The sequence below is a fragment of the Fulmarus glacialis genome, unplaced genomic scaffold, assembly GCF_000690835.1.
Source record: "Fulmarus glacialis isolate BGI_N327 unplaced genomic scaffold, ASM69083v1 scaffold31044, whole genome shotgun sequence".
In the NCBI taxonomy this organism is placed as follows: Eukaryota; Metazoa; Chordata; class Aves; order Procellariiformes; family Procellariidae; genus Fulmarus; species Fulmarus glacialis.
Window position 1 is genome coordinate 1,450 of NW_009207906.1, and position 11,076 is coordinate 12,525.

General features: G+C 39.8%; 1 protein-coding gene across 4 annotated transcripts in view; it reads right to left on the reverse strand.

Annotated features, from left to right (window-relative positions):
• Window positions 1–3,829: 3,829 nt before the first annotated feature.
• WHSC1L1 (Wolf-Hirschhorn syndrome candidate 1-like 1) overlaps window positions 3,830–11,076 on the reverse strand; it is a 35,168-nt gene continuing 27,921 nt past the window's right edge. For 3 of the 4 annotated variants that reach the window (XM_009576307.1, XM_009576305.1, XM_009576303.1), the window contains 5 exons: window positions 7,813–7,929; window positions 7,317–7,458; window positions 6,638–6,744; window positions 6,064–6,268; window positions 3,830–4,469 (listed from right to left, as the gene is read on the reverse strand). In XM_009576307.1, the coding sequence (XP_009574602.1) occupies window positions 4,228–4,469; window positions 6,064–6,268; window positions 6,638–6,744; window positions 7,317–7,458; window positions 7,813–7,929 (813 nt within the window). In that variant the 3' untranslated portion in view covers window positions 3,830–4,227. The remainder of the gene's footprint in view (window positions 4,470–6,063; window positions 6,269–6,637; window positions 6,745–7,316; window positions 7,459–7,812; window positions 7,930–11,076) is intronic. The other variant, XM_009576306.1, reaches the window with a different exon arrangement.

Here is an 11,076-nt window from a genome sequence, read left to right on the forward strand (position 1 = left end):
GGAAAACTGAAAGGGACAGCATTACTCCAAGGTTGCCGTCTCTCATGCAACACACTTGAACACACACAAGTCTGAGACAGCTGCTTTGAAAAACTCTCCCATTTGCCATAGATTCACTGTACAGTGGGAGCAGAAAGTAACTTCAGGGAAGTCAAAGACATTTTCAATGCAGTATACAAAAAAAGTTATGTATAAATAAAAAAGCTGTATAAGGAACAGCATTACTCCAAGGTTGCCGTCTCTCATGCAACACACTTGAACACACACAAGTCTGAGACAGCTGCTTTGAAAAACTCTCCCATTTGCCATAGATTCACTGTACAGTGGGAGCAGAAAGTAACTTCAGGGAAGTCAAAGACATTTTCAATGCAGTATACAAAAAAAGTTATGTATAAATAAAAAAGCTGTATAAGGAACCGCAGAGCTTCAAGTACATTAAACCCTGAATTCAATGAGGCAGAGGTTTCAATGTTAAAGTGACTACTTCGTACCAGCGTTGGACATCCCCCCTCCCACCCTCCTCCCCCACCCCACCCACATATTTCTGTAAAGTTTCAATATATACAGATTTTATGCTCATTGTTAATTACGTCTAGTAATTGTGTCTTTCCCATTCTATCCTGAAATTAAGATACAAGACGTTTTTTAGAAGAAAGGCCAAAATTAAACATTCCAGCCCTATTACTCCATTTTAACAGATTCTCTAAGACCATGGTGGTGACCAGAGAAGGTAATTTGCCCACAAAATTGCCTTTAACGTTATCCTTCCTGAGCTGCAAATGCCTTCAACAGTCTACTGACAGGACAAGTCTATACTAATAATCTGAAAGCTACAATAACTAATGCTTGCACCATGTATTTAGAAAATGGTAGTAACCAGCCATTGCACCATTTGGCCATGGTCTGCAGGACATCTGCACTGTGCTAAGGTGCGAACTGTAGAGTAAAAGCTCCAGTAAACAACAAAATCCCGTTAACTTTGCAGAGCAACTGAGACACTGCATGCTATAGAGAGCACACCGGTGACAGAGCTGGAGTCAGGTGTTACCAGAAGCGTGGTGCTATCTCAAAAATTTAAAACAAAAGTAGGGGAAAAGTGTGATGGTGCGTTCCAGTTAAGGAACAACTGACAGTCTTAAACAGCAGATTTAAGTTCTCAACGGAAATCACCAGCAGTTCTGTGGATTTCTTCCAGGCCTCAGCATGAAACGACCAAACTACCCAATATTACTTATCTCATTTTAGAGACCACACAAATTTAATTCAGCAGCTGACTCCCCCTCTGCTGATGCCAATTATCAAAACACAGCTGTGAAATCTTTTCCTTACAAAGGAATTGCATTATTGTTCTATTCAGTTTGCGAAAGTGTGGTTAAAACGCATACTTTAACATTTTCTGTTTGGCATATAGAACAAACCCCCTACAGTTACCAAGATACCTTGAATTAGGTATTTTCTTATCTCAGAATGTTAAAGTTTTTTGAAAGATTCACCTTCTCTCCAACAGTGTGAAATCCAGTTCAGGCTTTTTGTTCATAAGTATGTACTAGTTTATAAACCAATCTCCTATTTTCCCTTTTAAGTCCAAGCCTAGCTGTTGGCTATTATTAATCTTTTTTTGGTGGAAAAAAGGAGCACCTGTAAGAAGTTTGAAAACAAAGTTAACCAAGACATCAAGTGACATGGCACAGGAGTAGCAGCAGGCCTCAATTCACAGTATTTTACAAGTTTTTAAGCCTTCTGTGAACCTTCACATGTTCTGCGAAACTCAGCGCACCGGCACGTCACAGCAGTACGTCTCACGTGGCGACTGATGGTCCACGGCTCTTATCTGCTCCCTGCCATGCCAAACGCTCGTGAGGGCGTTCTGGTGCTACCACACCATTTCCCTCCAGTCAGGAAATCACCATGGACATAGAATGAAAAAAAGCATGTAGGTGCACTCTCACAATAACGTATTTGCAATATTCAGAATGCTCTGACCAAGAGAAAATCATCTGAACATTACCAAGCCTAATAAATAATATAAAGTAAACACATCGGGCCTTACAGACACTGTAGCAAGAGCTATGTTTGGAATTTCTGAAAAGGTTAAACACCCCCAGTAAGAGCTTAAAAAGAGACATTTATCACACAAAATGTTAAGAAAAATAAAATCCTTTTTGTAAATTTTTTTGTAAAAAATACCAAAATATAGCACTGCTTTCAAGCAAGAGTAGTGTTTCAGACATTCACTCTAGTACGGACCACAAGATGAAGTGCTTTATAGATCCATCCTCTGTACCATAAACTGACCCACGAGATATCTGCACAGTTATGCCACCCAAGACACCCACAAGTTTGTAGGAAAGGCATCTGCAGACCGTTCAGAAGATGAACTGCCAGATCAGTTAAATGGCACAGCAGCTGCTTAAAGAGATTGTAGTGTATTTGTAATTATAATTGCACACAAAAAAATTTTCCCCCTGTACATAAATTTGAGGACGAGAAGGACATCAGCCAGAGGCAAGACATGTTCTAAAATCCCACATGTACTTTTTCAGCCTACTACTTTCTTAAACTGAGAAGTCACCATGTTCCTGTAGGTTTATGTAAGCAGTTTTCCAGAGACAAGGTTCTTAATTCTTAATTCAAAGGCTTAGTTTAGCCAGATGCCAGCAACACTTGATATTAATTCTTTTCATTCAGGATTGCTTTCAATACCCATTAGCAAAAAGCTAGCACAAAGTTAGCTAATATCAGTATACAAGTCAAAAGTACACTCTAACTATACCAGGGCAGGGAGAGATGCACAGTGCTTTGTAAGACTGGGGGCTAGGGGAGAAGATTCACCAAAGACTAACTTCAGCCTGGGGGAACTACTTCCCCTAGGCTCCTTGCACAAGAAATGGAGGAGGATAGGTTTTCAAAAGAAAATCTGGAGCAGGAGCCTACCTAAGCCACTTCAAAAGCCTCACTGAAGGAGCCTGTCTCTCTTCTGATTAACAGAGGAAATCCAAGAGAGAACTGTCTCATGAGGCTAAAGTTGGCTGCTGTGAATACGGCCCGTTACCCAGACAGAAAATACCCTGTTCACTGAAGAAGTGCTGAGATTCTTCTTAGCTTCATTAACAATGAAGATTAAGTTAGAAGATCTCTCTCAGCAAAAAAATCTAAACATTCAATCAAAAGAAACATGCACATGGGTCAGATTCCTTAGGCGCTCAAATTTCCTTTGAAGCTAATGGAAGTCTGAGAAGGCGGCAATAAAGAATCACACTAATATAATTGCCATAAAACAAGAGCAGACTTGGCAGATGACAAATACGCACAGAACAATCCTCCATCTACAGAAGTCAGTGGCAGAGCTCCCACTGGCAGGATTAAGACTTCAGTTCTGAGTGTGCTGCAGTATGTGACCAAGGCCGGGAGGCTCTCCTAACTACAAAGGTTTTCCAAATTAGGCGGAATAAAGAAATTACCATTGTGCAATTAAGCTCCTTCTGAATTTCCACCCGTCTGCAAACACCGGTTATAGCTCTCAAGCAAGGAACCATGATTTCTTCCCTCCTTAAACAATGCTAGATCTCGTGTTACAAGCACTTCCAGTAAGTCATACACCTGATTTCTCATAGGAAAAGCTTTACAGTAATATTCATAAGTTAACATGATATATAACCTTCCTTCTCAAAATGCCTTTAAAAATGAGTACTGGAATGGAGGCATTTCAGGGTCACCTGGTCTGAAACCCACATCTGTCTTTACGGCATCTCAATGTTACACAGAGTGGGGAGGCTTTATTCTTTTCATAAACTAGACATAAAAGTTACGTTGGCTTTGCTATTTTGTTTTTAAAGACACGTTGACTGATCCAAACCAGATCTTCAACACCCTTTAAAAATTAAATAAATAAATATGTTGCTATGCTTTGCTTTCTACACTCAAAGAACATATTTTAAACAGAATATTCTTTTCACTGTCAAAAGGTCTACTTTTTTCTCTGAAGGCCAAGATGTTTCTGGTTTCCAACAGTTAAGAGCTGCTGTAGCACATTCAAGGGTAAAAGAAAGACCAAACAATAAAAAACAAACACCACTGCCTGCTTCTGCTTGCTAAGATTAAATGGTCCCGTTCCCAGTTCACACACGATGGCTCCGATGACAAAGACTGAATGTGTCATAGCAGTCTCTTCAAGTTCATCGCCTGTTTGCCCCTCTTCTCCCCTCCCTTGTTTGTTTTTAACCAAATTCACTCCTTTGCTTCTTCTACAGGATTCTGTGGTTCCAATTTGCACTTTATCTTGCTCCAGTACTCAGGTGCCACAGGAGATTTGGGGTCATGTGCGGAGCAGCAGAGACGGCCATCCAACGCTGATGCCACCAGGGCTCCCTTCTCGTGATCCTTACAGAACGAATGAGGGCAAAACTCACAGAATGAAACTGCAGGATTGCTACAGACGTCGCACTGATGCCACGGACATTCCCACTTTCCTGAGGATGGGAGGGGAAGGGAGAAGAGAGAGACAGGAAGCTGAAATTAGTGCATTTCGGGGACAGCACTGGCCTTTAACCCTTACTCATGTTGTAATTGTTCAGATGAATGCAAAGAAAGTTCAGAAAAATCAGCTCTTACTGTAGTTGCTACTTCTGCTGCTCATTTACAAGAATCTGAGTGGAAACAGTTCTTAGTCATTTTGCATTTTTTAGGCCTCATTTGGCTCAAAACACTGCTGCATGCATAACCGGAGCTTAAAATAGTTAGATCAACCTCCTTTGGCATCAAGACACCCAATGTCCTTGCAAGATGGAGAGTTTGTTTTGTACATTTTTCTGATTTGTGAGCATCTCTTATTGATCTGAATACAGTACTCACTCAGACGGGTATCTCCAAATTAAGTTTTAGTTCAACTGCAGTGTACTTTAATGTAGAAGACTGAATGCATTAGTTTTGAAAAATAAGCGAGAAATGGCTCAGAGAAGAGTAAATTGTGTAAAAATACGTTTGAGCATAAAAAACCCCAGATTGCCCAAACCATTCAGACATGTATTTGTGTGACCATGTGCTGAACTCTCAGACTGCAAAGGTATACTGAACATAGCAAAAAAGGAAAATCAAAAGCTTCTTGCTGCTATGTCGAACGTGAAGTCCCTTTTGGCTGGGTTACTGTTGAGAAAAAGAGAGCACTCTCCTTCACAGGGACATGACCACCACACTGACAGTGTGTGGAGACCTGCATCCCAAAGCGTGAGAAGAGCACCAAGATGGGACTCCAGACCTCTAAGGAAGTTGTAACTAGCCTGTCTGGGCCAGGCTAACCCCCCTCCCCTGAACTTCAAAGAAAAACAAAGCCAAACAAAAAAACCTAACTCAAGTTGCTCTTGGTGCTAAGATGCTATCATTTCTTTCTGCAGCAAATCAGCTATTTTGAGGATAGCTTCCATGTTTCTGGTATGCTGAAAAGGCATGCGAGATTCAACTTCACTCATGGCAGCCTTTTGGTTAATTTAATCATAGACTAATCTAATAATTGGACTTCCAATTATTTTCACCGAAATCTTTGGAATCAGGAAGATTAAAGAGATAAGGACTTTTACAAAATCCTGCAATCGGATTAAGATGTTGTATTGCTGAATTATTTGAGCCCTGGCTACAAAAAACTATGCCTTAACATGGAAAAAGTCAAATGGAAGATAGGTGCCATCAGGATACAGTAGATAATTTAAACACATTTACTGATTAATCGAGCCCTACACATCATGCGTGCTGTGTCAGTGGCTTGAACTGTCATTTGACTTGCGCTTGGTGACCTTGGGACATCAAGATGATGCTTATATTTCAATCAAAATAAGAAGAGGAAATTTGATCTAAGAGAGATGCAACAAGAACAACATTAAAAAGTATTACAATTACTCTGTCCATCAGTTCTCATTTAGGAACACTGCCATCTGATGCATTTCTAAAAATGAGTGGTATTGCAAAAGCAAATACGCTGCATTTAATGTAAATGAATACTGCATTTCAGCTCAAACATTGTCTTGCTGCAGGAAGGAAAAGATGAATAGGAAGCCATACGATTGCTCTTACCAAAAGGTGGTTGAGTCAGGTTAAGGCATAGGAGGTGGTATGCTTTGGGACAGTCCTTTTTATCACACATGACTAGTTCTCCCCCATCTCCACACTGGAAACAGTTGTCTTCATGCATCTGTTTCTGTTCTGTTTTTATTTTCCGTTTCTTCTGCTTTAATTTTGCATTCTTCACCTTCTCTTCATTTGCCGTTGCAAATGCTGTCTAGCAATTACAAAGATCACAGCATACCATCACTTTATAAACCCCTTGCATTAAAATTAATTTAATCAACTTTGGGTTATTATTTGCATGAACTATGCTTAAATTAAATCCACTAAAAAAAGTTTTCAAGCTATAAAAGCCAGAAATGCCCATCCACATGTATCTGAATTAACACAATTTGGTAAATTAACTTCACCCTAGACACAATAGCACTACTGCGCATAACCGTAAAATCTTTAGAGACTTTCAAGGGTGGAGAGTATTACATAGACTGAAGTAAAAAGTTAAATAAAACAAAAACCTCTCTTTGCCCTACTCTCAGTAGATCTCTGATTTTGGGAAGAGAAGCTTCAATTTTCATCCATGTACCTTTGGACGCACTCCTAGGAAACCACTGCAGTTTTCTGCTCCACAGTGACATTCGGTCCTACCATTGCCCAGGCAATCCAAATTGTAATTAAATGTTAACTCCATTCCTAAAATTTAAAGAAAAACAATTCACCCACACAGACACTGAGGAAAGACAGGCTTGTGACAATGACATTTCATTAGCATTTATCTCTTCATAGTCTCTGACTTCTAGCAGCAATATGTTTTAAAAGGGCAAGCTTGAAATAGTGCATTGATTTCATAAACTTTGAAAGTAGCAAATTCTGCCTAGATCAGACTTAAGTAGCAGCTACACCATCATACAGACCCAGTTAAAATGACAGATCAGGTAGAACACTTAACATGGAAAGATAATACCACAGCAGACAAATATTGGCGAAAGCATCAATGCTATGGTAAGCGTTTACACAACACAGAGTTAACATTGCACTTAGCAGCAAATCCTGTAGTTAGCTTTAACAGTAGCTTTCAGCTATTTCTAACTATAAGATCCCTGCTAAAACTAGAACTCAAATATTTGTCTCCACTCCAATGAATGACAAAGATCCTATAAATGTCACTGGTATTAAGTAACTTCAGAGAAAAAAAACATGGCCAAGTTAGGAATTTAGCCATTTCAAGATAAAAGTATACATGCAAAATAGTGCCATCTTTTTACCTGCAGGAATATCACAAAGAGCAAACAGTCCAACTCTAATGTCACCATTCACTGTCCATTTCTGTGTTTCACAGTTTGGATTACAACTATGGTTCATAAAACGAGAATAATTCCCCTTTGGGCCAGCATCTATTATCCGGTCCTTCAAATAAAAAGACAAAGACATATTTAGTACTTACAAACAAAAAAAGGTTTCCTAAAAATGGCTAAGGCAGCAAAAAATATGCTTAATTTAAATTAGTTAAAAGTGGTAAGTTTTCCCCGCAGAGTTAGTTTTATGAAAAAGTGTCTGAATATTTGTGCTTACAGAAGTGAAATAGGCACAGAGTGCATAACCTAAGATACAGGCTGTTTCATCTCTTTGCCCATTCCATTAAAGAGAAACACTGGAGTGTCGGTAGGAGGATAACATCAAACATGGAATGATGCTTCTGCCAGCATTTTGCCCCTAGTTTCAACCCTAAACAGTTTACGTTGAACAAGACATAATATTTACCTTTGTTACAGTTAACATATAAAAATTGGTTACGCTGTTTTCATGTGCACGTTTGATCCGCAATCTGCACTCTTCTTCGTCAATTAGCTCACCAACATATTCATTCACAAATTCACCCTGAAAAGTAAAGGAAAACAAAAATAAGAAATCCATGCTTACTACTTCTTATGGTTATAAAGGGAAGCAGCCCAGAAGAAAGCACTTCCTATAAAAATATACTCTAATCATCACAAAAAGCATTAAACTTTAACCATCTAGTAGGCAAGATGTGAATATATGCACCAGGTATTTGTTGTCTAAGCAATAAGCCCACTCAAAATAAAAAGGCAGCAGAGCCAAGCACTGTTTCTGTATTCACTACACAAGCCACACTTGTCAGTTCTCTAGAATCCTTTGAAGTTTCATGCTTTCTTTTAAAAAGGACAATGAGACAATATTCATAGACTCCTAAGGAAACATGAACTATTACAATGGCAAGTATTTTCACTACATACTTCTCTTTTATTATGACTTTTAATAGTCAATAAACTCAGAACATTTGCAGTAACAAAGTTTTAAGGAAACACAGATTATACAAAAATTGTAAATTTAAAAAAATTAATCGCTAAAAAACATGTTTAAAAGTAGCCCTCCAGGCCAACAGAGTGTTCCCAAATTTTACCTAAGGGAATTCAGAAGAGCTGGGATGTGATTGATACCTTGATACAAGGGAGTCAATATGCAGCACTCTGAGCATCACTTGATATCAAGACAGCCAGTTGCTGATGGTTTAAAACACTGTTAAAAAAATAGCTATTTGAAATACTCAAATTCAAGTGTCCAACAAGCACCTGGTATTTCAAGAAAAATTCTTGTAATGTACAGTACCAACATGTTCACAAGCACTACCCTGTCAGCTGTGCTCAGGGCAGATGCCTGGGCAAGTGACTCCTGAGATGCCCTGAAGGATGCGACGGGGCTCCAGGCAGCAACGCCTGTCCCTGCGTGCCCTCGCCCGCTGCTGTCACAACCCAAACATGAATGAAGAAAGTGGTAAATGAAAGGGGTAAGGATGGAAATCAGGCAATTCGGGTCACGTTTCTGAGAGGCAAGTCACCTAAGTGACTGAGAAGCCTGGCACTCATTAAGACTGATTTACAGTTTGGAATAGTCTGATTTTATCTAACCCACACGTTCATTTGATAAAAATCACTTAGATGCTTCTGAAAATTTTAGCCAAAATCAAAGGGAAAAAACCAAAGTCCCTTCACTGCCAAGTTGCTTTCAGTTCAGCCTGTGTGTTTGGGAACACCTGGACAACTCAACAGAACCACCAACAGTTTTCAGTAAAGCTCTTACAGGACACAAATGCATTTATAAAGTTTGCATATTAAATTCACAGGAACTCTACAATAAATAAACCCAAAACCCGCTATAAAAATTCACCAGGTACTTGGGACAGGAATAATTGTAGTGTACTGAAAGGTTTTTAAACACAGCTTTCCCCCCCACTATTCCTCTAGCTACCTGTTGTCACATCACTCAGGTGTGCACAGGTTGAAAAAAGTCCCAAAGACAGTCAGAAGTTTCCACCTATAACCGATGGATTGGTTAATGGCATCCTCACTAAAACCTGTCAGTTAAAACACCTCCAATATCACGCTACTTACATGCATGCTTGTCACAAACCGCTACATAATATTTCTTCATCTCAGGTTTCTAGAGACTGTAAACTACATTTTAAAAAGTCTAGTAAAAATGGAAAAAGCAAAGAATTCACAGTTGAAATTACTATACATAAGCCCAAAGCTTTCATCTTGACATTGCAGGACCTCTTCAGTGGATTATCCTACACACTACCTGTGCATAAAAGTTAAACGCCACATTGCTTAATAGTGAAAGAATCAACTCAGGATCTCTTTGCTTTTTCTACACTTTCTGATTACACTGGAAGCTAAACACGTCATCCCACAGTGATCATTCAATCCAAAACGTCACAGCAGAATTTCCAGTCTGGAGTGCAGCCACCTTTTCACTACACAGCAGAGCGGTGTAATCCTCACATCAAGTTCCAGTCCACCAAAACTACGGCCTGTTTCCTCGTGATGAGAAGCTCCAGGATATTGTTGTTGTTAAGATGAGTACAAATTCAAACTGAAGAAAATATGAAGGCAACCAAGAGCAAAAGAGTTCTCTAGAGCAGAGTCTTGAGACAAAAACAACTTGTCCTGAAGTCTTAAAGTGTCCAATTCCATCCATGGCCATAACGGCATCTTCTACTCTTCAGGTATGCTCAGCCATCTTCTTGTTCAGAAACAACGAAGCCTGCATGAGTAAGAGCAAAACACACATCTGTCCATCAGATCCATTCCTCCGCCTGGCAAGTTAAAGCAGAGGTGAAATCCAGGCCAATCATCCTCATGCTTCGCTCGAAGTACAGCAAGACTGCAATCCAGCTAGAGGAGGATTCTCACACTTAGATGTGCAGTGTAAGATTGTGTTTTTCTGTATCAACGGTTGCGTATCCCACCTGAATCCCAGACAATGCTGTATCCCCAGCAATACAGTGTGTGGCGATACAGTGTAAAGGAAAACCAAAGTGATCCACATCCAATGACTTTCTGACAGTCAGGGAAGAATATTCCCATTCCCTCACCTCACTGACTGCACCCACTGATACTCTAAAAGACGGCAGCCATTCTAGTATTTAAGCGAAAGTCTGTAGCATTTCCTGAGGCTACTCAGTCCTTGCTACTTTTTGTTACAACAGCAGCATCGTTTCCATCAACAGAAATTTCTGTATCTTCATTATTCTTCTCTGCCTTCTGGAACTTCTAAGAATCTTTAAAGTTTGTTGTCCAATGCAGCCTGATCACCTCAAGCATTTCATTAATCCCCTGAGAATTCTTCTGAAACAAATCCAGGCTGAAGAGTTGAACGCCAGGAGGGTGAGAAAGCTGACTCGTTACCAGACGTCTGTAAGACCAATACCGCAAACTCCCCGACTCGAAGCAACCCGCTAACGAGAAAATGCCGTCAGCATGTTGCTGTGTAACAGTGTAAAAAGATAAGGCAAAAGGAAAGACTTAAGAATAACCCCCTGGAAAAGGGGCTCACAATCCAAGCCGAGTCCACCCACCCTTTGAGCTTCTCTCATATTTTGTGATTGTCATTTGCTGGCTTATGATAAGGACGAGGGGAAGAAAAGGAAAAAAAGAGAAAAACCAGGAGACTTATTTTGCCAGCCCTCTAAGATTTCATCACCTTCAATGGCCTTATTTAGGG